The sequence below is a fragment of the Ovis canadensis genome, chromosome 3 (assembly GCF_042477335.2).
Source record: "Ovis canadensis isolate MfBH-ARS-UI-01 breed Bighorn chromosome 3, ARS-UI_OviCan_v2, whole genome shotgun sequence".
Lineage (NCBI taxonomy): Eukaryota > Metazoa > Chordata > Mammalia > Artiodactyla > Bovidae > Ovis > Ovis canadensis.
This window is the reverse complement of record NC_091247.1, coordinates 140089339-140116647: the sequence shown is the minus strand read 5'-3', so window position 1 is coordinate 140116647 and position 27309 is coordinate 140089339. Positions and strand designations below refer to the sequence as shown.

The following is a 27309-nucleotide window of genomic DNA, read 5'->3' as shown; positions in this document are numbered from 1 at the left end:
CCAAAACTTGCTCCCTTTCTTGTTCCCTCTGACCTCAATCCTGTGCTAACTGAACACCAATCAATCAGTCAGATGACTAAAACTGCTGTTGCTGATAACATCATTCATGACTAAAATTGCTAATATAAAAATCATCATTAATGTACAAACTCAGGTTGTTTCTCCAGGGCAAGATGAACTAACAGACCCCAAAGCCACGAACCACCTGGCCAGAGAATCATAAACCAGAGATATCCCGATTCTCAATACTACAATTAAGAAATGTCACAGAACTGTCACAAGACGATGATTAATCCCAGCCTCTTTGTTCTTCCCCTTAAAAAAACCCTAACTCAAAGACCAAGTGGGAGGCTTGTGTTCCAGTCCCTCGCTTGGTGCCCTGCAATAATTCCTTACTTTGCTGCCAACTCCCACTGTCGGAGTTGGGTTTTCTGCACAGTGGGCACAGGAACCCTTCACTCAGTGACAACTGTCGTTCATAATCCTGTGTTGGATAACTGAAATTAGCTGAGAGAATAGAACTTAAATGTTACTTACCCAAAAAACTTCTCACCAAAAAAGAATAAATAAAAGATGAATATGTGAGGTGATGGATGTGTTGATTAACTAGATGGGAAGAATCCTTTCACAATGAATATGTACATCAAATCATCATGATGTACACTTTAAATATCTTTTTAAAAAATCTTGCATCTTTTAAAACATTGAAGTATAGTTGATTTACAGTGTTTATATTTTAAATATCTTACAACTATATTTGTCAGTTATGCCTCAATAAACTTGAAAAAAAATCTAGAGATACCAAGTGTATGCATATTATTTAGAGTGATCGAAGTAAATGTCAGAGAAATTAATAGCTTTGGGAAGGGATTGGCCCCAGCAGGAGGGTCTGGGGATGAGAGTCGCTTGTCACGGTAAACTCTTCCGCAGAATTAAAAATATATATATATTTACTTGGTGCCTATTTGGGATTTCCTGAGTTATTTTCAGAATGGCTGCCTCATCCCTCAAAGTCCTGTGCAGCGGCTCTACACTCATCTCTACAACAACCCCTCAGAGTGCTATTCATAGACGAGGCAACATTTAGCCCTGGTATTTGAACAGGTAGGGAAATTCACCTCCCTCCCACACAGCCAAGCCTCCGCCCTCCTCATTCTCCGTTCATGCTGTTTATCTTGCCCCACAGCTCAGCCTCCCTCTCTCAAAACCAGGTGTCTGTGAGGGTTTTACATCTGGAAAAGGAAGCTTATAGGCCTTTAAAATAATAATAATAATAATTTGCCTGCACTGGATCTTAGACGCACCATGTGGGATCTAGTTCCCTGACCAAGGGTTGAACCTAGGCCCCTCTCACTGGGAGAATGGAGTCTTAGCCGCTGGACCACCAGGGGAGTCCTGGGTGTCTTACTTTTATTTGGAGAATGTGGTAGAGACAGAGTTTGCATCCCCTTCATACAGATATGGAACCTGAGGCTCACACGCAGGGCCTCCAACTCTGAGGCTGGATGATGCCCTCCAACACGGGCAGTTGGGTGGAGGAGAGTCATCCTCAAGGAGGCTCATGGGAAGGGGCAATCCACAGGTGGCTGGACTGCCAAGAGGTGGTGCGGGGGCAGCCTCTGAACAGAGCCCAGGTCCCCCCGGCATCGTGCGGGCACCATCTTGTCACAAACTCCTGCCCTGACGTGCTCTCATTTCTTAAGAGATTCTCTCCTGAGATGAGTCATCTTTGGGGCTCTGGCTCTGGGTGGGCAAAGAGTGGACAAAGCCATCCTGGGGACATCCTGGAGGAGCTGGAGAGGAAGAGGAAGGTGACTCAGTGACTCAAATGTGGTCCCTGTCTGCCAGCCTCTTCCTGAGGTGCTGGGCAGAGCTCTGGCCGCCCCACCCTCATCAAACTTAGCACTGGCCAAACTGCCTTTTCACCTGAGCTATGGTGTCAGATCCTGGGAGCAGGCGGTTTCCTGAATCTTAGAATCAAAGAAAACAGCACTCAGCTGGGAAGAACCTTTGGGGGTATCCAGTCCAAGTCAGGCTGGCACTGAGGCCCCACTTCCCCAGGGTTACCTCTCTTGCCAGGACTCCATGGTGCCTCTGGCCTCAGCAGAGGAGGCCCAGGGAGGGAATACCCTCTCCCTGAAGCCCACAGAGCTGAGACCCTCTCCTATGTGTTGAGTAGGTGCATAAATGGAATTCACAGGGATCCACCCCACTTCCGTGAAGAGACCCATAGTTCTTCCTTCTCTGGTACCCTGTTCTAATGTTTCCATGTCTCTCACATTTGAAAAATCCTCAGGTTGTCTGACTTTAATTTCCCACTCTACAATTAAAATGAAACCAAACCCACCTTACCCTCTGCTAACTCCCCACCCACCCACCCCTACCTCCTATGCCTGGCTTTTCTTTCCTACTCATCCTGTGCAGAACCGGCTACATAATTTGTAGGGCCCAGTACAAAATGAAAATGCTAGGCTTTCTGTTCAAACATGAGTAAGAATTCTAAGATGGCAACAGCAGAGCATTAAACCCAGTGTAGGGAGCTGTGGGTCTGCACAGGTTAGACACCCACAAAGTCGGCCCTGCCCTAGTGTCGGAAGCAATGCTTGAACTCAGTACTCAGCTGATCCTGAAAGGTCAGGTTGTTCAATGCCCTGCCTTCATGCCAGGCCCACATCTCCTGCATGGTGAGAATCTCCTTGAGAGGTCACCCCCACCTACCCTTCCTAGGATCTCTGGGCCTCAGCTTTACACACTGCTGGGAAATCCTTCTAAATGTCTAAATATAAGTCTTAGCCCTTCAGGCCTGTTTCCTTTTGTTCTGTCCTCACTGAATATAAGGAACAGCTGGTCCTTTTGAGTAATTAATTCTTGTAGACTTGGACACAGTCTGTAATTCCTTTTCCCTTTCCTCATTGGGCTGAGTCTCCAGCGCTTTTTCCAACTCTGCATCCCTCCTCTGATGTCTTCCCCAGGGAGGGGAAGCACAGAGTCCCCAAGAAGCCCCAAAGAACACAAAGTCCAGAAGGTTCCATGCTCTGGAGAGACGGGGAGACTCAGGCACTGAGGACCAGCCGTTCCCCCCACCCTACCCCCCGCTTCGGACCCTGACTTCCTCCTCCAAACCCTTCTCTCCTTTTATCTGTTTCATGAGCTCTTCCTAGATAAAAAGCCCCCCATCCCCTGACTCTCCCCAGCGGTGCTCAGTTCATCTCCATGTTTCTGTTCTCGGTGTGTGTTTCAGACTGAATGCTTCCCTTGGGGGAGCCCCCACTTCCATCTCCCAGGACAGACATCGCTGGGTTGGGATTGAGAAGGGCTTATCAGAAGCCATAGCAAGGTGAGAGTGGGTATGAAGGATGGACACCAGCCACACTGCCAGTTCTCTAGCTAATAGAGTGCCGAAGCAGCGGCTATAATCTGGAAGAGTAGATACTGTAATCCCATAGTACTTCCTATTGGCTGCAGGACACAGTCCTGCCCTGACACTGAAGTTTGGGTGTGCCTTGGTTCTGGAATTCACAATGCTTGCAAGCTGTGAAGCTGCTGTGGGTGGGGGCTGGGGAGGGTTTCAGCGGAGGAAGTGAGGTCAGTCAACAATTGATGCCTGCCTGAGCCTTTAGTCATTGTCTCCCCCAGCCTCTGTTCCTGTCAAAGGGTGTGTGTGTGGAGGGGGTGGCTGGAGATGTCCTGGCCCATCTTACAGAATCCCCATATTAGAGCAAGACACCTTAGAAGTCTGTTCTGTTTCTAACACCCATGTCTTTCCACCTAGCTCTGAGGCCATCTTCTCCCCAGCCTTTTCATTCATTAACTTAATTATACTCTCTGATGGAGGGCTTAGCCAGCCTGTGTCAGTCTCATTCAGCTAGTGCCTTTGCTATGAGCCAAGATAAGCATCACGTCCCTTCATTCTCCCAGCAACCATATGAGACCAGAACTGTTTATTATGCCCATTTAGCAGACGGGAGACTGAGGGTTAGAATTAGGAGAGGTGTCACGTGTCTAGGGTTACACAACTAGTCCGGATTCAGATTTCAGAGTCTTTGTGGATAATCTAGAGGCTAGGGATAAAGTGGGCTTCCCTGGTAGCTCAGACACTAAAAAATCTGCCTGCAATACTGGAGACCTGGCTTCCATCCCTGGGTTGGGAAGATTCCCTGGAGGAGGGCATGGTAGTCCACTCCATTATTCTTTGCCTGGAGAATCCCCATGGACAGAGGAGGCTGCAGTCTAGGGGGTGGCAAAGAATCAGACATGACTGAGCAACTAAGCACAGCACAGGGATAAAGTGCAATGCTGCCTTCAAGGTGCTCACAGTGGTTGCTCTGATCCCTGGGAAGGCCATTAGGAGGAAGGGTTTGCTTCTCTCTCTGGGAGAAGCCATTCTACTCCCCTCCCCAACGCATCTTTTCCACCTTGTCCCTGCAATGTCCCCAGGGAGCTGGGGCTCCCCACATCTAGAGGTCCATTTGGTGGGGTGAAGGGCCAGCCTAGAAGGGGGCAGTCCAAGGCCTCTCACTCCATTCTGGCCGCCCCTGGTGGGAAGAGGCATCCCTGTCACTGAGCTGCGCTGCCTCCGAAAGGACTCAGACCTGTCACCACTGACCCACAGCTGCTGCTTCTGGGCCTGTTTGCCCTGCGCTGAGCGCTGCGAAGATAGAGGCTGCAGAAGAGGGGAGGGAATAAGAGGGGGTGAAGGGGCCCCGGGGAGGAGGCTGAAGGAGTTGGACGATGTAGGGAATCTCGGAGGGAGGGGGACAGAGGGCGGAGCCAAAATATTTCAGGCTGCTAGCCCCAAAGTCTGCCCTTGCTGCTGAGCCTCGTAGGCACGCAGAGGATCCGGAGTTGTGGGTGGGAAGACAGGTAACTTCTGTCCATCTGCCCTCCCCGCATGTCCTTCCCTCGGTGCCTCCTTCTCGTCAGGGGTTCCCCGGCATCCCTCAGTGGCTCCAGGCGGGAGGGGAGCCTCCAACTCCACCCCTCCCCAGGCCGGTCGACGGAGGGTGCCTCGCATCCGGGCTGTGGCCCCGATGGCTCTGGGCCTGGACCCCAGGAGACCCCCTGCAGCCCAAGGCCAAGGCCCGCCCCCTCGGGGAGGCGGATGTGGGAGGCTGGAGGCGGGGGCGCGGCCTTGATCCCCGGGCAGGGGCAGCCGAGGGGGAGGCCGCCCTAGGGGTCTGCTGCTGCGCGCAAGGGAGGGTCCGGCTCTGAGCCCTGGCTAGGGGCGAGCGGGCGGCCGTCGGCTAGCTGGGCAATAGGAAACGGTTTATTAGGAGGGAGTGGTGGAGCCGGGCCAGGCAGGAAGACGCTGGAATAAGAAACATTTTTGCTCCGGCCCCTTTCCCAGTCCCCGGAGTCAGCTGCGCCAGCCGCGCCGAGCGAGCCCCTCCCCGGCCCCAGCCCCGCCTGGGGCCGCGCCCGGACCTCGGACCCCGGCCCGCTGTCCAGCGCCCGTAGTGTGACCGCGGCCGCCGCCGGGGAGGGGAGGAGGCCGCCCGCTGCATGTCCGCGCCCCGCCGACCGCAAGGCAGGCCCAGAGGTGAGTCGAAGTCCGGTGAGGGGGGCAGCTGACCCCCACCCCAGTGGGCCCTTTGCCACGGCAGATCCCAGAGAGACCCTCAGAGAGGTGGCCGTAGGGTCAGTCCCAGCTCCTCGTAGGGCAAGCTGCCCCTCGCCCTCCGCGAACATCTGCCCATCACCCCACCTAAGACTACAGCGGATTGGATTGAACCTGAACTGGGATTCAGAAAACTTTGTTCCTGGGGCCACTTAGCTTCGCTGTTTTCCCATCCTCATCCATAAAATGGGCAGAAGGATACCCACCCTGCTTCACTTATGGAGAAGGGGGTCACATTTCCGTCCAGGCTCCTGGCTTGACCTGGGGGTGGGTGTCCACTTCCAGCACTGTTGAGCCCCTCCATGAGGCCCATCTTTCCCAGAGCAGCCCTTGTGGATCTTGCTACAGGAATCTGACACTCTGGCCCCTTCCCCCAAACCTCACCTCCAGCCCTGTATGGTCACATAGCCCCCATGCCATGGACTTCTTTCAGGATCCAAGTCAAAGGGGATCCCACTCTTCCTCCAGTCTGGGGCCCCAGATTTTCAGTCTGCCCCGGAGGCCAGTGCTGTTATGACCGCCTGTGAACTGGTCACTCACCCTCTCTTTTCTAAGGACAGGGGGATAGTGGACAGTAGCTCTCACCCTTTCTATATGGGCAGCTTCTGGCTAAGTCAACGTCTGTCTGACATCCCTGACCTCTGACTGTTTATTTGTCCTTTCATCCTATCAGGTGAAAAACAGCCTCTATTTATTGAGTACTTACTATGTGGACACTTAGGTATAATACATTTTTGTCAAGTAATCCTGGCCGCAACCTAGAACAAGAGGTGTTATCATGTCCATCCTATAGAAGAGGAAAGAGATTCAGATGTGAGTCATTTGTCCAAAGCTCCACGGATAGTTGGGTTTTTAGTAACTTTTGTTAAGCGCTTATGGTATACCACTTAGTACACTTATACCTATGAAATGAGCACTGTTATAATTTTTTAATGTTATTTATTTGCCTATGTTGGGTCTTAATTGTGGCACATGGGATCTTTTTGTTGAGGCACGTGAACTCGTTGTGGTGGGCTCTAGAGCCCGTGGGCTCAGTAGCTGTGGTGAGTGGACTTAGTTGTTCAGAGGCATGTGGGATCTTAGTTCCCGGACCAGGGATTGAATCTGTGTCCCCTCCATTGCAAGGCAGATTCTTAAACGCTGGGCCACCAGGAAAGTCTTGAAATGAGCACTGTTATTATTCTCATTTTTTATAGGGGATCTTAAGCTTCGGAAAGTTTAAGGAACTTGCCCTAACTCTCACAGCCCTAAGTGGTAGAAGCAGGATTTGAACCTGGGTCTGTATGATCCAGAGACGACAACCTGACCGCTGTCCTACACTGTGCTGCCTTTGCATTCCGTCTGAGATCCTAAACTCCCTACCTGATGTTCCATCCCAGTCCAGTACTGTGAAGGGTTAATGAAGTGATGCAGAGGAAAGTGCTTTGTGATGGTAAGGGGCCACCCAGCAGGAGCAGTTCAGTCTGGTCCTCTGCTGTGTGGGTAAGACCCGTTGATATACAGAGAAAGGCACTTGGAGCCCCAGGACAGTACTGCTGTGCTGAGAAACTGCTACTCATGGGAGCTCATTAAATCAATCCCTCAGGTGTGCTGGGAAGAAGGAAACTGACCTCCACTTTCTGAGCACACCCTTCCTCTGGTTCTCCCCACCTAAGACTAAGGCTATAGCACATAGATGATGTCTAGACAAACGCATGTTGGGTGCCAGGCGATGACAGTTGTAGTCTGTTAATACCAACCCCCACTTGCTCTTTTTCCTCCTTTGAGGGACCGATCTAACACCAAGCAACTGCAGAAATTAAATGACCAAGTGAGGATGTATTACCAGCAATTTAAGTCGATCAAGACACACATGGTGATTCTGGGCAAGAAACCTAACATCCCCCAGCTTCCGTTTCCCTATTAGATTGTCGTGAGGATTAAATGAGATCATCCATCAAAGTTCAGTACTTAGCACATAAGCAGTACTCAGAGAAGGCTAACTCATTACTAAGAATTTCACAGTGGATAAGTTAATGTTTGAAGTTAGTCTAGCATTTGTGATTTCTGGCTAAAAACTGTGATGCTTCTGTCAGCAGGAGATCATTCAAGAAGTGTTGTTAGGTGGGAAAGGAGTCTACCAGTCCCCAGGAGTCTGTGCTGGAGTCAGGTGTCAGGGCGCATTATGCCGGGTCAGCTCTGAGTTGGGACTGATCTGGACTCAGCACCCTCCTGTACTGAATCTTACTCTGAGCCCAGTAAAAAATTGGACAGTCACAGCTTTCCTTCACTGCATTCCCAGTTTTAGACCAGAGGCAGATTCTGCAAATGCTGCCAAGCCCTCCCTGCACTGTTCCTGGGCCCCAGAGGCTGGAGATGGCCTGAACAAAGCCCATACCCCACCCTCTCTCTGCAGCATCTCCAAGTCCTTGGCTCCAGTGTTTAGCCTTTTCTGTCCCTTCTCCAGTGGAAGCAGGTGGGGGAGAGGTCCCTGGATGGGAATTAGAATCCCTGCCCTCTGTACTCCACTCCAGCATGGAGTTGAATAGGACCCAGTTCAAAGTGTGGTACCCACACAAACTGATCTGAATTCCCTGGGGAAATTTTTTTTAATGCATGTTTCTTACTGGTCCCAGTGGACTGAACCAGAATCTGGAGCAGGAGTGAGACCAAAAAGAGTGCATTTCTAATGAAGCACTTGAGATGATTCTGCTGCTTAATAGTGTAGTGAGAGGGTGCACCGGAGCACAGAGAAGGGAAAGCATGGGGAGAGGATTCTAGAAGGATGCGGGCTATCATCCTTATTGTTACCCACTTTTTCCTACTTGCTTCATCCCCTCTCCTTCAGCTGCTTTCTGAGCAAAGACTGCCAAGGACGGATTCCCGCCCTTACCCCAGTGAGCAAAGCCAGCTTGTCTGGGGTTCCTTCTCCGGCCACCAGTCCCACTGCAGAGTGTTTGCCAGAGTCCCCACTGTATTGCGGGAGGGGCATGAGACAAGGAGGTCAGGCAGAGGCTGGGGACACAGCTGCAGCAGACCAGGGCTCCGTTTCCTCCCCCAGCCCTGGGCCTCTGGGGCAGAGGAAGCCCAGGCAGGAAGACCAGAGCTGCCACCAGCCAGTGAGGCCCACGAAGCACCCCCCACCCCCCAGTCATCCTGCCCTCAGAGTCTCAGCATCATGGATCTTCATTTGGCATCATTCTTAGACTAGGGGCCTTCTGCAGCCTATATGGCCCTATGCCCAGCCCTCCAGCCTTACCATGTTACCCCAGAAGACAGTTCTCTTTCCTCATGTCTGCTACCCCTACCTGGGCATTCTGTCCCCAGGCACACATCTGCTACTCTCCACCATTCAGAAAGTTCTTCTTGCTGTCTGATCTCAGTCCTTTTTGCTGCAGCCTCAGCCCTAATCTTTTCATTCTAAGCCTTTGAGAGATGAAGATGGAGGTCACTTCTGAAGCACTAGCCGGTCTGGGACTTGAGATGGGACTGTCATAGACCAGAATTACTCCCCTAATAATCCCCACCAAACTTTTGGAAAAATTCAATCTTAACCAACAACAGAAGGTCAAACATTCAATGTCTAAGTATGTTTCACTTCCCTTCCACATCACTGGCCCTACCCCCACTCTTTCCCAGGACCTCAAGGACAGAGAGAAGCAGGGGAGTGGCTCAGAGAGGACATCGTATAGTCTAATGAGGGTGCAGGGAGGTTCCTTAGAGACAGTGCGGCCTGGCACTGTCCAGGCTCGGTGTGGCTGATACAACTTCAGACATGGGCTGGCACCCCAGATTGGGATAAGGAGTAGAAGCAGCACTGGACTGGGCGTCTGGACACCTGGGTTGTACCCCTACCGCTGCCACTGAACCCCATTTGACCTTGGACAAGCCTCCTCTCCTGGCTGAGCCTTGACCCCCATCTTCTCTGAAATAAGGAACTGGGCTCTGTGATTCACAGGGTGAATGAGGATTCCGTCATGGGGGTGTCCCAGCCCCAGGTGGCTCCTGCAGACCCTGTAGCGACTCCAGCCTGCCCTGAGACCATGTCCTGAGCTCCCTGCTGTGCGTGACTCCTGCCTGTTCTATCCAGACCCCAATCTAAACAATCTTGATTCCTGTTCCCAGCTTGGCGGGACCCTGAATGGCAGGAAGTGAAGACAGGAGCCTGTTTATGTTTGAGGCAGCCAGGCCTGGGGTGGGGGGGGGGAGCACTGGGAAAGGGGTGGGCAGGGGTGGAGGCTGGGAAGGGGTGGACAAGGGACAGGGACAGACAGGGGTGGGGTATTGCTGAAGAGATGCTCCTTCCACCCCAGCCCCACGCTCTCTGCGCCCTCCAGTCTGCACTCAGCGGCAGGACAGCTGGGAGTCCCCCAAGCTCTCACTCACTTAAACATGGCTCCCCACCCTTTACCCCTAACAGGATGGTTTCCATGGGGAAGTGAACCAGGACTTCCCCTGCAGGCCCCGCCCCAAAGCCAGACGCAGGGAGGAGGCCTCCCTGCCTCCCCCCCAACAAAAAAAAAATCTCCCAGCAATTTCCTCTGGGTGGGAGGGACCCACAGTCAGTGGCTGAAAACACTGAGGGTGATCACATTTCATAGATGTTATTGCACCCCTTCTCCTCTCCAGGGATCATGACCTTGAACCTTCCCAGGAGAAGGCTTCTGATGCTACTGATGGCCTTGGGCCTGACCCAGGGTGAGTACTGGGGAAGCAGGTAGGGAACAGGGGCCTGAGGGGATAAAGAAAGGGCTGTCTGGGCTCAGCTCTTGTTGGGCTGAGTCTGAGGAGCTGGGAGGAGAGGGACTGGGGAGACAGGGTTCAGTGAGACTGAGCTCTCAGCTACCCTAACCCTCCTGTGCTAGCTTCTTGATCCAAACCAATAGGCTGGAGCTCTTTCAGACTCCAGGGTGGGAACATGTGTATGGGGATTCAGACAGTGGGGCTGTTGGCAGAGGGGCCTGGTAGAGCTCTCAGCACTGGGGCTGGGGGCGTGCTGCGACTGGAACTTGGAGGAGAGGTCCAAGGATCAGGGAAGGGAGAGAAGCCTGGTTCTCACGGTGGCAGCTGCCCCTGGTGGGGATATGTCGCTAGAGGGAAGGCTGAGGATGAAACTAAAGGACTGGGACCTCAAAGGGCTGGTTTGAGAGCTCAGAAGGGAGGGGGCAGTTGGGCAGACTTAGGGGTTAGGCTCCTCCTGGAGAGCTGGGCCCAGAGTGGCTGAGCTTCTAGTGTGTCCCTCAGGTGACCCCTTGAAACCCTCTCGGGGCCCACTGGTGACCTGCACGTGTGAGAACCCACATTGCAAGGGGCCTACCTGCCAGGGGTCCTGGTGTACAGTTGTGCTGGTGTGGGAGGACGGACACCTCCGGGAATACCGGGGCTGCGGGAACATGCACCCAGAGGTCTGTAGGGCGCGCCCCACGGAGTTCGTCAACCACTACTGCTGCTACAGCCGCCTCTGCAACCACAACGTGTCCCTGGTGCTAGAAGGTACGTCCGGCTGCCCTGGAAACCCCTCCTGGGCTTCTCTGACTCTGCCCTCCCTGCCCTGCTTGCCTCTCAGGCTCTGGCCTGGGGGGTGGGGGAGGCAGGGCCCCGGGGTCTGACTGGCAGAGCGGAAGGTGGGGGGCATCCGGCCTGGTGGAAGCTGGGCCTCAGTATCCCTCTTCCGCCAGCCACCCAGACTCCTCCGGAGCAGCCGCAAGGAGATGACCAGCTGCCTCTGATCCTGGGCCCCGTGCTGGCCTTGCTAGTACTCGTAGTCCTGGGTGCCCTGGGCCTGTGGCATGTCCGGCGGAGGAAGGAGAAGCAGCGGGGCGCGAACAGTGAGCTGGGCGAGTCCAGCCTCATCCTGAAGCCGTCTGAGCAGGGGGACAGCATGTTGGGGGTGCGGGCCTGGGGGAACCTGGGACACCGGGTGGTGGGGGTAGACAGGAGCCACAGAGTCAGAGGGGGCACAGAGTGGCAGGTGGCTGAGAAAGGCACGTGGCAGGCACTCAGATTTGGCTGGCACTGGGCGGGAGGGGTTTGTGAATGAGAAGTGTGGCGAGATGAGGCAGTGGGGCCCAGGCTGAGGACAGAGAAATGGATTTGGTGGGTGGGGCCTGCCCCTCAGTGGCCTCTCGGTACTCCCAGGACCTCCTGGACAGTAGCTGTACCACGGGCAGTGGCTCAGGGCTCCCGTTCCTGGTGCAGAGGACAGTGGCTCGACAGGTCGCCCTGGTGGAGTGTGTGGGTGAGCAGTGGGTGAGCTCAGGGGATGGGGACCAAGTGCTCCCACTGAGCTTGGAGGGGTGAGGGAGTCATAGGTGGGCCCAGGCCTGGGTCAGAACAGGAATTCTGCCAGTCAGGGAGGGAGTTGGAGACGGGGCAGTGCCTGATCCTTGGCCAGGAGCTGGGGTGGAACAAGAGGCAAATGGAGGTGGCCTGCCAGAGGCGCGTGGGTCTGAATTCAGTTAAACAGAATCTTCAGAGATTCTGCAGTTGGAGCCAGGGCAGCAATGGGAGGGGGGCCTCTTCTGAGGGTGACTGTGCCCAAGGGCTCTGTGTGTTCAGTATGTGACCCCCTCCCTCCTCTCTGGTTGCTGGATCAGGAAAGGGCCGCTATGGCGAGGTGTGGCGGGGCCTGTGGCATGGTGAGAGCGTAGCTGTCAAGATCTTCTCCTCCAGAGATGAACAGTCCTGGTTCCGGGAGACTGAGATCTACAACACGGTGCTGCTCAGACACGACAACATCCTAGGCAAGCGGGGATGGGGCAGGGAGCGCTGGGCCCAGCCCAGGGTTCTCATTGCCCTGCCCCATCACCCGGCCTCTGGACACTGACCTAACCTTGAAGGACTCCCAGCTGCGCTCGGCCCCAGCTTCTGACTCCAGCTTCCTCTCTGCCCTAAGCCAGACCAGCCTCCACCCCATTCCCAGCTTTGCCCTGACCTCTCCATCCTGTCTCCCCAGCCCTGACCCTGACCGGTCCAGCCTCCTTCATCCCTAGCCCCGCGGTGAGCCACCTGATCCTCCGCCCACAGGCTTTATTGCCTCGGACATGACTTCCCGCAACTCGAGCACGCAGCTGTGGCTCATCACGCACTACCACGAGCACGGCTCGCTCTACGACTTTCTGCAGAGGCAGACACTGGAGCCTCAGCTGGCCCTGAAGCTAGCCGTGTCCGCGGCCTGCGGCCTGGCGCACCTGCACGTGGAGATCTTCGGCACGCAGGGCAAACCGGCCATCGCGCACCGCGACCTCAAGAGCCGCAACGTGCTGGTCAAGAGCAACCTGCAGTGCTGCATCGCCGACCTGGGTGAGCGCGGAGGGCGGGCCTCTGACCGGCGTGGAGTCCGAGCGCCCGCCCTCTCCACGCGGTTCTGCCTTCGCCTGTTTGGATGCCTGGCTTCAGTGGCCTGACTGGCCGAATTAAAACTCACAGGGGTGTGGGGGTGTGTGTATACACACTGGCGCTTTAAAACTTACAGATGTGTGTATGTTCTCATCTCACCTCCTGTGCGTATGTGTGTGTGTGTACACTGATTGGCACTTTAAAACTTACAGGCATGTGTGTGTGTGTGTGTTCTCGTCTCATCTCCACAAGAACCCCACACCCCACCAGCGGCCTTAACAGTATTTTCAAGCCCAGACTCCTTCCACCACTTCAGCCAGGCTCCAGGTGTGGGGAGAAAGGGGCAGGGAGCCAGCAACCTGGGTCCTCATCCCGGCTTTGCTGAGCACATTGCTCGCTGTCACCGTGCGCTGGGATTCAGTTCTGAAATATATGCCTGCCTTGCCTACTCGCATCTCACCGGATCCCTGCGCCTAGAGAGCGCCACGCAGGCCAAGTATGACAGGGACAGTTATTCTCCCTGTGGCTGCTGGCTCCCAGCCCAGCTCAGGGCGGTCTCCAGTTGCCGGCCCCTCTGTGTCCTGCCGTCTGTCGCCCTCTCACCTCACGCCGGGATTCCAGCCTCCCCAGGGCCACCCTGTCTGTGGGCCCGGGTGAGCAGCGGCAGTGACAGGCCCGGTGCCCACAGGCCTGGCTGTGATGCACTCCCAGGGTAGTGATTACCTGGACATTGGCAACAACCCGCGAGTGGGCACCAAGCGGTACATGGCCCCCGAGGTGCTGGAAGAGCAGATCCGAACCGACTGCTTCGAATCCTACAAGTGGACGGACATCTGGGCCTTTGGCCTGGTGCTGTGGGAGATCACCCGCCGGACCATTGTCAACGGTGAGCCTCCGGCACCCCCCTGCACAGGGTGGGACAGGGGAACAGGGCTGGAGGATACCCAGGCAGACAGGTGGGAGGCAGGGCTTCCTGTCTCCGCCGGCCAGTGGCCTGAGGGGCTTGTGGTCAGGCCTTCCAAATTCCCTTTCCTGTCACTCACCAGCTGGCTCAGCTGAGCGACCTTTGCAGGTTCATCTGAGTCTGATTCTGGCTGCGAAATCTCGGGTAATTGGTAACAACAGAAATATTAATAACAGCTAACATTTATTGAGTTTCAGTACGTGCCAGATGTCATGCTGTGTACATGTATTATCCTACTGAATTGTCCTGTGTTGGCAGGGAGGTGGTATGCTTCAGTGGTTAAGAGCAACGGAGGGAAATCAGACTAAGTTCAGTGCCTGATTTTTGCCATGTGTGAAGTACTTTACTTTTCTGTGCCTCAGTTTCCTCATTTGTAAAACGAGAAGAAAAATAATTTCCAGCTGTTGAGATAATCCAAATAAGGTAATCAGGGCAGTATCTGGAACTGTAGTGGAGTTCAGTAAATATTGGTGGCAATTGTCGTAATGACAAATGCGTGACAGAGCAGCACCCCCATTTTACAGGTGGGGGGACTGAGGCACAGAGTCACAGCTGGCTAGCGGCAGCACTGGGGTCTGAAACCAGGCACTTTGACTCTTCGGACCAGTGCTCTTTATTACTGAGCTACTTCCACCTCTTTGGTCCTTGTTCCCTCAGAAATGCAGGATGTAATAGTGCCTGCACTTCCTGCTTATTGATGCCTTACTATTATTATTACTATTTTTCGCTGCACCGTGCGGCATGCAGTATCTTAGTTCCCTGACCAGAGATCGAACCAGTGCCCCCTGCACTGAGAGTGGAGTCTTAACCACTGGACCACCAAGGAAGTCCCTCCTGCCTCATTATTACCACGGGTGCTACAGAGAACCGAAGCTCGGAGAGGAGCAGGCACAGGGACCTCATTCTTCACGGTCCCATAGAGGGCCTGCCCTGTGGCTGGTGCCTTCCCAGTCTTGGGGTGGATGGGTGCTGGGTGGTGCTCTGGACCAGGTAGGGAGGCTGGTCAGTCTTTGTGGAGGCTGTCCACGGAGAGGGGCTGCCAGGAGTCTTGACAGGTTGAGGACCACCCTCTTGCTGGGCTCAGGTTCAGACACAAACTCCAGAGGCTGGGGCTGGTAAAGGGGGCACCTGGAAGCAACCGAGGCCCCTCGGACCCAGCCACAGGCAGGAAAGGAAGGCTGGACCAGCCTGGGCTGAAGAGGAGGCTGATTGCAGACTCCTGGGGAGGAGGGAAGCTCTGTCAGCTCCACACAGATTCGCGGCGCATTATAAACACTGTAATCTGGTGTCAGCCCCGGCGCTGATTAAAGGCCCATTAGACACGCTCAGGCCTCTGCGCAGCACTGATTAGGGCTCAAGCAGCACGGGGGCCGGCCTGGACGCCCGCCACGGGGAGCACAGCTGGCTCGGGCTCTCCTGAGGCTGTGGCTGTTCTGTGTGGCTGCAGCCCCCAGCCTCGGGCTGGAAGAAGGGTGGGGCCTAAGGTGCTTTTCTGGGGTCTGGCCTCTTCTGCCTCAGTGACTGCCGCTCCACCAGCATCATCTTCAGAAAGATCCTGCTCAGGATGGCACACTTGGGATGATGAGGGGAGGGGTTACTGCTGGCTGAGGGGGTCAGCAGAGGCCTGTGCCACCCCTGAGAGTGAGTGGATGTGATCTGGACCTGGGTAAATCTCCTTCCCTTCGAAGATGTGTTTTCTTCCCCTTCTCCTCATTCTATATCCTTACCCAGCAGTCTGCCCCCCTCCCTCAAGTGTAGCTTGGAGGTCAAGAGCATGGGCTTTGGTAAGACTTCCTGGGCTTAACTCCTAGCTCTGTCACTTACTATCTGTGTGATTTTAGACAAGCTTCTTAACCTCTCTGGCCTGAATCTGGCCTGAATTTCAGAGAGAGAGAGAGAGAGAGAGAGAGAGAGTGTGAGTGAGTGAGTGAGTGTGTGTGTGTGTGTGTGTGTGTGTGTGTGTGTGTGTTAAGTTGCTTCAGTCCTGTCCGGCTCTTTGCGACTCCATGGACTGTAGCCTGCTGGGCTCCTCTGTCCGTGGGGTTCTCCAGGCAAGAATACTAGAGTGGGTTGCCACGCCCTCCTCCAGGGGATCATCCTGACCCAGGGACAGAACCCGAGTCTCTTTAGCCTCCTGCACTGGCAGATGTGTTCTTTACCACTAGTGTGACTTGGGAGCCCCCTCATTGCTTATAAAGTGGAGCTAATAGTCTTCCTCATCTGATAGGGTTGTTTTGTGAGGATCTCATGCCATACGGTTAGGACAGTGCCTGCCACATAGTAATTGCTCAGTAAACATTAGCTATTTTGGGGCATCTCTGATAGCTGGGGCCTGGAAGCAGTACCTTGACCCTGGGTGAGAGGCAGCTGTGGAAAGACTGGAACAAGATCTGTCCTATGAATGCAATGTGTTTAAGTCTTGACTCTACCATTACAAGCTGTGTATCCTTGGGCTCAACTTCTCTGAGCATCAGTTTCTTCATCTGTAAAATGGGTGGTCAGGTTGCTGTGAAGACTAATAGGATTGTGCATTTTATAGCACAATGCCTGGCATATTTGGTAAGTGTAAGATAAATGGCAGTAATTATTGTTTATAAATATATTTATTATATTATGGTGTCCCTCTCAGAGGTAGCATGGGCAGGCAGCTGGTTTCCTGGACCCTGGGACTGACTGTGGGCAAGGCTCACTTCTGGGTGGTATGGGACGTGTTTGTGGTCCCAAGTGACTGTCCCATTGTCCTACATCCCTAGGCATCGTGGAGGACTACCGGCCACCCTTCTATGATGTGGTGCCCAATGACCCCAGCTTTGAGGACATGAAGAAGGTGGTGTGTGTTGACCAGCAGACCCCCACCATCCCCAACCGGCTGGCTGCAGACCCGGTGAGGCCCCTGGGGGTGCTGAGATGGTGTGGGGTGGTGGCTCAGCACTGGGGGTTCTGGGCTGAGGAACTCATGTCTGGCCTCTGCTTCCCCTGGGTAGGCTCTAGGGGAGAGATCCCAGGGGACCTCTCTGGGTACTCCCTCCCACATTCCTGCCTGTGGACCTCCAGAGACGCTCCAGTTATTCTGGGATTTTTTTAGAATGTTTCACCTTGCCTGCAAAGACAGAGGTTCTCTGCTATTTTTTGCTGTGAAGTTAGTTGTTCTTTTTTCTCAAAGCACTCCACATACTTTGTATAGAATGCACATATATGTATATATAGGCAAATATAGGCATATGCACACTTCTGTACAAACACACATGTACACATTCACAGGTACACACACATGCACACACAGGTACACACACATGCATATATATACCAGACTGTTGGCCCCATGAAGACAGAGAAAAAGACCTTTTTTCTCTCTTGGCACTTTTCTCCTTGTTCCCTGTCACAGTGCCTGGCACACACTAGGTACTCAACCAATGTTTATGGAATGAATGACTGAACACTGACATGTGTATACATGTATATATACACAGATCCAAGTAAATTTCTGCACAACATTACAGAGCCACAAATAGCCACTCCTATGCACACACACATACAGTCCCTGCCAGGAACTGGCTTGAGTTCCAAGGCAGAGGTGAGGCTGGCTCACTCTGCGACCACTGAGCTTCTTGGACACATGCATTTTGAGGGCAGCACCTACCACCCAATCTCCCAGTGTCCACTGGACCAGGCCAGGGTTGGTGGAGGTACTGGGAGCCACTGCCTTCTGCAGTGGGGTCTGGCCTCAGGGGGGGGATTTGAGAGCCCCAAGGCCTGCAGGTCTCCCCTCTGTTGGGTCTGGGTGGAATGAGAGTGGGGGTACTCACCAGAAGGTGTCCGTGAAGGACTGAGTTCATCTTCTTTCCATCCTGCCTACCTTTCTCCATCCCCTTCCCACTCCACTCCCTTCCTCTTCCATTTTTGTCTTTCTTTTCTCATCCTTGCCCTGTTCCCGCTATCTCCCTTTCACCACTGCTGTCTCTCCTCTCATTTTCGACACTCTCGTTTCCCTCTTCTTGACTTTTCTGTCCGCTTGGGCATCCTCCTTGCCTCTTCCTTTCCACGGTCCCTGACCCATGCCTCTACTTCCTCTCCTCTCCTTCACTCTCCCTCCCCCCAGGTCCTCTCAGGCCTGGCTCAGATGATGCGGGAGTGCTGGTACCCCAACCCTTCTGCTCGCCTCACTGCACTGCGGATCAAGAAGACCCTACAGAAACTCAGCAATGGTCTCCAGAAGCCCAAAGCTATTCCCTAACCATGGGGCTGAAGCCTGACTCCCCTCTGCCTGCAGTGTCTGTGGGGTGGCTGGTGGATGGCAGCCTGCCTGAGTAGACATTCTGTGAGTGTGTGTGCCGGAGAGGGGGTGCCCCTCTGTGGGCAGCTGTGCCTGTCCAACTCGGCCCCCAGCCCATCCAGCCAAAAATACAGCTGGGCTGAAACCCGATCCCCCACTGTCTGGCCTGCTCCAGGCAGCAGGCTCTCTGCCGCCTGGCTCCCTCCCTACCTGCCATGCCCTGGACGCACCCCCTACCACCCTCAGGACAGGATGCAAGAGATCCCAGAGCCACAGTGGTCAAGCCAGGGAACCGTCCTGGGCCCAGAGCCTGGACCTGCACTTTACCCCCTGCCCTCTGTCAACCCCACTGCCCCACTGGATCTGCCAGGGTGACCCAGAGCCCTGTCCAGCCTTCAGCAGACACCCTGCCCTGCCAGGCTTCAGCCTCTGGCCCAAGCCCCAGACACCCAGGGCCCATCAGCTTTTCTCTGTGGGTTTGTATTTCAGCTCTAGGCCACCTTGGGCCCCTGTCTCCTACACATGACCCCCCACACCCCCGCTGCCTCTGTCCTGCAGAGGTGGAGCCTGATCCTTGGCCCCTCCCCCACCCCTTCCTAGCTGAATTATCCTGACATGAAACCCAAGGAGTCTTACTGTGGGTGTGGTCAGTGGAGAAGTGGCAGGTCAGATGGGCAAGGCCCAAGACTTCCAGAATAAATGAGAGGATGTTGGGGCCAAGCGTGGCCAGGGAAAGGCCCATCTGGGAGTCAGGAGACCCAGAGTCTGGTCCGGGTGCTTGTTCTATGTGACAAAAAGGAGGTCCTCCCTGTACCAGGACCTTTGTTTCTTCATCTCTATATCGAAAGGCTTCCTCCTGATGTCCTTAGAAGTTTTTTCAGCTCTAAAGTTCTTTGAAATATCAGCCTGTGTCAGAACTCTGTGCCTTGTACTCCTTATGCCCCAGCCCCTGGCAATTTGCCTCAAGATGGAAATTTGAAAATAACTTTATCTGAGGCCAAGAGTATCTGAAATGTTTCCTAGTCTAATTCTGCAAGCTCCAGTTCCTGTCTTAACCCATGCCTCTGGCCATCCTTGGGCTCAGACAACCCTGGGTCGTCTGGCAGGCGAATCAGCCACTCACCTGCTCTGTGGCTTCACCTTCTCTCCCCAGGGCTGAGAGGGTCCGAGGGAGCTTCCTGCAGGGCATCCAAGGCTCAGAAAAAATCTGGCTCTAGCCAACAAACCTCCAGCACCCAGATTCTTCCCCCACGGGCCCCTGTGTGGCCTTTCTAGTCCCACATGTTTGGCCAGACCCCAGAGTATATGTGTCTAGGAAGAACCTGATGGCTGTAGAGAAACACATGGAAAGTTCAGCATTTGGAAATGACAAATTTTTGGTGTTCCAGGGTGTATGTCCATGCGCTGAGGAGGTTACCCGAGCCCTCAGTGGGTGGATGGGTGGAGGGCAGTTGGGTTGGAGGCAGGGCCTGAGGGTTGGGGGGTGAGGCTCTGGGCTCAGGTTAGGGAACACGGCAGCCCCAAACTTGGGAAGACCTGGTCTCGCATCCCTTGGCCATGGCACGGCATGGAGAAGGACCCTCAGTTCTCCACAGGAGGTGAAGGAAACAGCCTCCTCCCCTCCTGCTGGAAACGCCCCAGCACAGCCTCCCTGGTCAGCTTCTCGAGTGTTCTTCCACCATCAGAGCAGCACTTTCCCAGGCTGCCTCCCAGCATTGTGCAAGGCCCAGAGGAGAAGCAGGAAGTGAAACTGGGTGAAACAGAAAGCTGCACGAACCTGCCAGGCTCCCACAACATCGCAGGGCACTTTGCTTCCTGGCAGAGTCATGTCTTCTGGGTCACTGAAACCCACCTAGACCAGGAATCCCCCTGAAGGATTTTCTCTCTACTGGACTTTGGGGGCAAAACGTCTCCTTAGGCTCCAAGCCAGAGACTGACCAAAGGCTGGAAAATCCCTAAGAAGAGAAAGTCTGAGGCAGGAGGCCAAGTGATGGGGGAGGGTTGAGAGAAGGGGCCAGAGTTGGGAGAACAGCTATGGCCAAAGTTGGAGACATTGGTGAAAGAAGTCAGCATAATGCTGCTGAGTTCAGATGGTGTTCCAGGCTCAATATTACAGTCTCTTAGCCTGGAGGTACTGTTTGTGGGAGCACTTAACTCCTGCTTAGCACATGAGTGAGTGAAAGTCGCTCAGTCATGTCCTACTGTTTGCGACCTCATGGACTTTACAGTCCATGGAATTCTCCAGGCCAGAATACTGGAGTGGGTAGCCATTCCCTTCTCCAGGAGATCTTACCAACCCAGAAATGGAACCAGGTCTCCCGCATTGCAGGCAGATTCTTTACCAGCTGAAGCCCAAGAATACTGGAGTGGGTAGCCTGTCCCTTCTCCAGCAGATATTCCCGACCCAGGAACCGAACTGGGGTCTCCTGCATGGCAGGCAGATTCGTTACCAACTGAGCTATCAGAGAAGCCGCTTAGCATATAGTAGGTCCTCAATAAAGCATGGTTGAGTCTGGAGCTCTGGCTAAGTCTTCCCAGGTCGGTGCCTCTGGTTTCCTCTGGTTCGCCGAGGGAACAACAGGGGATGCAGAAGGAGATGGTCCCAGGGTATCCTGCCTGGGCTCTGCCCTGCAGAGAGAAGTCAAAGTTGCTGGAGGAGGCTGCTTGAACGCCAAGCTGCCGCCCAAATCTCTATTCCCACCGCCGGCTGGGAGCAGCCCTCTCGCGGCGCCTCCGCACGCCCTCTGCTGGCCAAAGGGCGACCCAGCAGCCGCCTCCCTCCCCGCCCCGCGTTTGGGGCCGCGAGCCCTTCCCTGCCTGCGAGCTTCTGAATGCCGCGCCCAGGCGGCAGTGTGCGTGCGCTTACGCATGCTTCTGTTCTGTAGGGACTGTCCCCCGAAAACCACATCTAGAAAGGAGCTGCGTCTTCTCTCAGAGGCAGCGTGGACACGCCCGCCTGAATTCGTTGTTCTCAATTCCCTCTTTAAATGCCCACCCCTCCCTTCCCAGGAGTCACTCCTCATCCCCAGGATGGGAAAGTGACCGCCATCCTCAGAACCCACCTCGGCGTCCAGGGAGGCCTCAGAAAGCACCTCCCCCCACCCCCGAAATTGAGGGTGGGGACATGCCATAGGGGAGGCAGGTACTGGAAGAAGCCAAGAGGTGACTCTTCCATTTGACTGCCCAGCCTAGGAAATCTGTGCCTTTGCATTAGAGGCTCCCTTAGGGAATCACAGAACTGGGATACCCTTACCAAAGGATGACCTCTCTTTCACCACGGAGGACCTCCCCTCCTCCTAGCAGCCCGTAAGGTGGCTCATGCCTGGAGCCTGCTGCTGACTCCAGAAGCCTTTGTCCATGGACCCCCCACAGCGGACTGTGCGCCCTTTCCCAGAGGACCTTTTAAACCAGCTTGGAAAAGGAGAAAATGAGAGCGTTCTTTTCCCCTCCTGTCCCTGCCAGACCCTGATCCTTACATCCCACCTTGCTGTCCACATAACCGTTGACTATGGACAGAAATGCAGTGAGTACATTGCGGAAAAGAAATCACAAGACAGGCTGCAATCTGGGAAAGAAGAACCGGCCCATTGCCCTCCAGAGTTAGAAGGTCATGGCATCCAAGCCCCTGCCTCCATGTAGAGCCTCAGGGAACCTGCCTGCCTTTGAAAGAAGAAACTCCATCAACCTTTTCTCAGTTTTGTCCTGCTTTCCTGGGGGAACCCCAGGCTCTAATTTCCTTACCTATATAAAGAGGGAGGGGATCATCTAAGTGGTAAGGATGCTCCCTCAGCGGTGATAGTGTCTATAACATGCCCAAATGAGAGTGAAGCTTGTTTCCTGGAGCATGTGCTTTGATGACCACAACTTCCTCTGCCAAGCCCTTGTGGTACCCAGCTCTCCCTACGCTCGAAGTCACCATTCTCCCTCAGTCCTGGCTACATCTGCCCTCACAGAGGGTGGCCCTTCTTCCTCCAGAGCTTCACTCACATCAAGATTAACAGACCAAGAGGCAGCAAATCTCCATGTCTATTCAGCCCTGGGGGTGGTGTGGAGGGGTGCATGTCCAGAGGGGGGACGGATGCTGACTGTGCAGCCGTCACTGTGGGTGGGCGACTCTTGGAATGAGCTGCTTCCACCAGGACCATATTCAGTTTGCTAGAAATAGAGACAGAGGGCTTCTTGACTTTGCATACGATTTGCATAATGTCATAGACACACAGTCTATTTTCAGGCAGCTTTCAGGTTAAAGTGTTGCCACTGCTGCCCTGCGGGGTGTCACGTCTGGATGAGTCTCTTCTCTGTTCTTTCTCACCCACCCACTCTTACTGACCTAGATCCCCGACTGCAGGAACCAGTGGCAGGGTGGGGGGCAGACGGGTTGTCCGGGGAGACACAGGGGCAGGGCAAAAGGCACAGTGGCATATCCTTTGTTACCACCACCACCCAAAGCAGTGTGGAGCTTTTCAAGGGCAGCCGATAGGCAGAGGCAAGGAACGGGAAACAAGGTGGCTGGCTCATGCTCTGTTCTGCACAAACTGCTCCCGCCTCTTCTACCAGAACAGCCAGTTCCCATACCCTCGATTTAGTTTTCTGCCAGTTTGAAGGAAGACATCTAGATAAACCTGTTCCTCTCAGCCACCATAAAGCTTGGCTTGGCCCAGCTATCCCTCTTGGACATTTATTTTCATCAGTAAGATTTGATCTTAGCCTCCTGTGAAATCTGACCCTCATTCTGTCCCTCTCCTGGGAACCCGATCTGGGAGGCCAGTAAGCTAGTTTGATGATCAGTGTTTACAAAACACCTGGCACACAGTAGGAGGTCACTCAGTGCCAGAGTCCCCTTCCTCTCCTTCCTCTAGAAGTCTGTGCCAAGCACCTAATTGTCCCAGGCCTACATGCCCAGAACGGGCACCATTCTCTGAGGGCGCAAGGCAAACAGAATAGAAGGGCCAGTTGGGGTGACTTACTAAGACGTCTATTGACCTTGGCAGGTCCCTTGGCCCCTCAGCTAGGAAAGAGGGGGGTTGGTGGGTTTTAAGTGCAAGGACAATTCTCATGTCACAGAGGGTGAGGGCTGAAGCCCCACCTAGGCTATGATCAGGGCCTGTCTGCTGTACTGTCTTACTGTGGACACCTAAGGATTCACCAGATGCCAAGGCAAGGAGCCTGGGAGACTTGCTGGGTCCTGGGAGTCATGAGGTCGCTCAGTCAGGCAGGCTGGACAGCAGCACCATACCACCCAGAGTTCCTGACCCCTGGCGCCCAGTCCCCCTGGACCTGCCTCGTCCCCTTAGGCAGGCGTTTCCTGTTGATAAGAAGCTCAGTCAACAAACACTGATAAAGAGATGAAAAAAGGAAATTGACAGGGCTTGGGTATAATGGGCATTTTTGTCTGCCTTTTCTACCCTTCCTCCTTCTTCCAGCACTCCTCCCCCACTGCTTCCCAGAACTAAGGCGAAAACAGGCCCCCCACCTCCACTATGGGCCCTGATTTGCAGTTTCCAGGAATTTAGCCTCACAGAGCCCTTAGAAGCAGGGCCTTGTTTGACCTGGGGGGCGTGGATTTCGGAGAGGCGGTAGGAGTTCAGAGGCAGGAAGCTCTGGGTGCTGCAAGGCCCCCAAGTCCAGGGAAAAGGGCAGTGGCAGCAGGAAGGAAGGACTGTCAGGCACAGGTTGCATCTACGACCTTCACTCTTCCCTTCTCCTCCTCCCCCCAGAGGCCTGGATCCAAGTCGTGCTTAGGTGGCTGCATAGTCTATAATTAGTGGATTTTCCATCATTTTGGTCTCGGGCTCATTACTGGAAAATCTCATTAATTTTGACTCTTCTAATTTGGAATCCCTCGGGACAAGAAGCTGGACTGATGTTTAGAAAAAGAAAACAAATAAGTTTGCAAAGTGGGTCCGACTGCCCTTCCTGGGTTTGGCTTTGTAAGCTCAGCTCAACAAAGGCCCTTTTCTCAAGCGCTCAGCCTGCAGTTAAGATGACCTGCCACCAGGCGGTTGAGGAGGCTTTGTCCTCACTAATGCAAGTAGTCATGGATCATGGACAAGGGTGTTTTAAAGATTCGTACTCCATACTTCTTCCTGTCCCCCCAGAGAGATCGTTTCTTGATAGAACAGTTAGGCCAAAGTAAAGGAGTGAAACATATGGCTCTAAATGGCCAGTGTTTAAAAGAAAACCAACAGCCATCTACAACTTGAGGTCTTTCTCCTGAATTCGGAGTTGTTTCCAGTCCTGGTTACACCTGACCAGGGCTTTCTCTTGGCTTCAGGCCCTCAAAGCTGTCAGTGTAATTCTGACCCGTGAGGGGAGGAGCAGTGTGGTGCCAAGGGTTTTATCCAAGTTCAGATTCTAGTTGGAATTTTTTTTTTTGTAATTCAATAAATGTATTCTAAATTGTATAGGGAAAAATATAAACTCATGAAGAGCTAAGTCAGTATTCCTTTATTTTAGATTACTTTTTGCATAGGTTATATATTCACATTGTTAGGAAACAAAATTGAAATGACAGTGAAATGTCTCCTTCTCATCCTTGTTGCCCATCTGCCCAAGTTCCTTGAACCCCAAAGAAATGACTGGTTTTAGTTTCTTACGCTTCCGTCTCTCCAAAGTTTCTTTATATGGATTTAAGTGAATTTGAATATGGATCCTTGTCCTTTCCCATCTTTATATAAAAGTAACATTATATACACTATGAAACTCCTTGTTTTTTTTTTTAACTTAATAATATGCCTTGAAGATCTTTCCATGTCCAGCAGAGAGCTTTAAGATTCTTTCTTCATTTTTTTCCTTCTTCTCCTTCTTTTTCCTCTTTGGCTTCATCTTCTTCTTTTTAAAAACAGCGTGGTATTCTGCTGTTTGAATGTGCCATAATTAAACCAGTCCCCCATATTGGAAGTTTTGGTTGTTTCCAATTTAGGGCTACAGCAAACAAAGCTGCAATGACTAAACTTGTTTGTGTATCATTTTGCTTCATTCAAACGTACCCATAGGATAAATTCTAAAAAGTGAAGTGCCTAGGTCAAACGATATATGAATTTGGCCAAGCCAGTTTTAAAATAGTGTGAAGAGTGGAGACTTGCTGTAGCAGATAATAAAACATCACAAGCCATAGTAATAGAAATAGTATAGTACCAGACGAAGGACACACAGATCCATATACACTCGAGAACTGATATGTGATAAAGATGTCATCAAAATTTGGTGAAGACGATAATAACTAAAGGGTATAGTGGGTTTTTTTCCAGGGGGAGTGATGAAAATCTTCTAAATTAATTGTGATAACTGTTATGCAATTCTGAGACTATACTAAAAGCCACTTTAAATGGGTGAATTATATGGTATATGAGTTATATCTCAATAAAGCTGTTGAAATATTAGTGAAGACAAAGATGGACTCCAAATGGATTAAGGGGCCAAAATGTGAAAGGCAAAACCGTGAGGCTAATAAAAGAAAACGTAAGAGGACATCCTTGTAACTCAGGTATGGGGAAAGATTTAAACAAAGACTCTTAAAAGACAAACTACAAAATGAAGAACTATATGGACATGATGACATCAGTACATTTTCAGAGATACACCATAAATTTAACATCAATGAATTAAGAAAACTAATAAATAAATGGCAGACCAAAAGAGATATTTCCAATCCCTGAAAAACTCTACAAGATATGAGAATGATATCTACAGTATATGAGAAACTTCTGCAAATCAACAAAAGTCAATTTTAAATAATGGGCAAAAGACATGAAGAGTTTATTCACAGAAAAGGAAACCCAAATTTTAAAAAAAAATGCTAAAACTCACTAGTGATCAGAGAAATGCATCTTCAAATGACATAAAACTAATACCTACCAAAATGGCAAAATTAGAAAAGTGAGTAATATCAAGTATTAGCAAGGAGATAAGGAAATAAAGAAACAAGGAAATGAGAATTCTTATTCACTTCTTGTAGAAGTCTAAACTGGTGTAGCCTTTTAAGCATTGCTTAGTGAAAGTGGGTGTGCCCATGCGATTTGATCTCGTGATACCATCTTTGGGTCCATATCTCAGAGAAATTCTCATACAAGCCCACAGGGGACATGCACAGGATGTTTAACGCTGTGGTGCTTGTGGTAGCGGGGAGCTGGAGCCAACCTCGGTGTCCATTGCTGGAGGAACAGATAAGTAAAATGTTGTGGATGAATGCGTGCGTGCTAAGTCGCTTCAGTCGTGTCCAACTCTGTGCAACCCTATGGACTGTAGCCCTCCAGGCTCCTCTGTCCATGGGATTCTCCAGGCAAGAATACCGGAGTGGGTTGTCATGCTCTCCTCCAGGGGATCTTCCCGATGCAGGGATCAAATAGTTCAGGGTATTATGTCATTCATCAGATGGAACCAGATATACATATAGCAATGTGGATAGATCTTTAAAATATAGAACTGATTGGCAGAAGAGAACAAGAGCTAGATCACAGTGCCTTTTATATAAATTTAGAATGCATAATAGAACTATCCTGTGATCCTGCAATCTCACTTCTAGGTATACATCCAAAGGAATTGAAATCAGAATTCCAAAGAGACCTCTGCACTTCCATGTTCATTGCAGCATTACTCACAATAGCCAAGGCATGAAGCAAACTAAATGTCTGTTGACAGATAAATGAACAAAGAAAACGTAGTATATACATACAAAGGAATATTATCCAGCCATTAATTTATTTTAATATTAATATTTAAAAAGAAGGAAATCCTGCCATGTGCAACAATGTAGGTGAACGCAGAGGACTGCATGCTAAGTGAAATAAGCCAGACGCGGAAGGACAAATACTACAGGACACCGCTTACATGAGGACCCTAAAATAGTTAGACTCAGGACTTCCCTGGTGGTCCAGTGGCTAAGACTCCGTGCTCCCTATGCAGGGGGCCCAGGTTCAATTCCTGGTCAGGGAACTAGATCCCACATGCCACACTAAAAATCCCACATGCTGCAACCAAGACCCAGCGCAGCAAAATGAAAACAAAATAGGCATGTAGAATGGTGGTTCCCAGCGCCGGGCTGAGGTAGAAACGGGGTGGCAGTCATTGGAAGGGTACAACGTTTCATTTATGCAAGAAGAACAAGACCTAGAGATCTACTGTACAGCAGAGAGCCTC

At 52.5% G+C, this 27309-nt stretch overlaps 1 protein-coding gene and 1 non-coding gene across 5 annotated transcripts; both read left to right on the top strand.

The window, feature by feature from the left end:
* Window positions 1-4647: 4647 nt before the first annotated feature.
* Window positions 4648-19177, top strand: ACVRL1 (activin A receptor like type 1). Of its 4 annotated transcripts, XM_069580772.1 has the most exons (12): window positions 4798-4863; window positions 5348-5539; window positions 6291-6430; window positions 10226-10294; window positions 10841-11089; window positions 11275-11486; window positions 11735-11834; window positions 12193-12339; window positions 12623-12898; window positions 13623-13820; window positions 16652-16782; window positions 17998-19177. In XM_069580772.1, exons 3-12 carry the CDS (start codon window positions 6325-6327, stop codon window positions 18130-18132), a joined length of 1623 nt encoding a protein of 540 aa, XP_069436873.1. In that variant the 5' UTR covers window positions 4798-4863; window positions 5348-5539; window positions 6291-6324; the 3' UTR covers window positions 18133-19177. The 4 variants fall into 4 exon arrangements, with proteins under 4 accessions (XP_069436871.1, XP_069436873.1, XP_069436870.1 ...); XM_069580770.1 differs by lacking the exon at window positions 6291-6430 and having other exon boundaries at window positions 4648-4863; XM_069580771.1 differs by lacking the exon at window positions 4798-4863 and having other exon boundaries at window positions 5092-5539.
* A 7855-nt stretch (window positions 19178-27032) lies between these two features.
* Window positions 27033-27105, top strand: TRNAR-CCU (transfer RNA arginine (anticodon CCU)). Its single transcript has one exon. It is a non-coding gene; the product is annotated as a tRNA-Arg (tRNA).
* Window positions 27106-27309: the final 204 nt, after the last annotated feature.

What these genes read in the sequence shown, in the direction of transcription:
- ACVRL1 (XM_069580772.1), top strand. Translation starts at nt 6,325, where the DNA reads ATGTGGACACTTAGGTATAATACATTTTTGTCAAGTAATCCTGGCCGC. An exon ending in CGCCCTGGTGGAGTGTGTGG is followed by an intron (nt 11,835 to 12,192) that starts GTGAGCAGTGGG and finishes TTGCTGGATCAG; the next exon opens with GAAAGGGCCGCTATGGCGAG. An exon ending in ACCGGCTGGCTGCAGACCCG is followed by an intron (nt 16,783 to 17,997) that starts GTGAGGCCCCTG and finishes CCCTCCCCCCAG; the next exon opens with GTCCTCTCAGGCCTGGCTCA.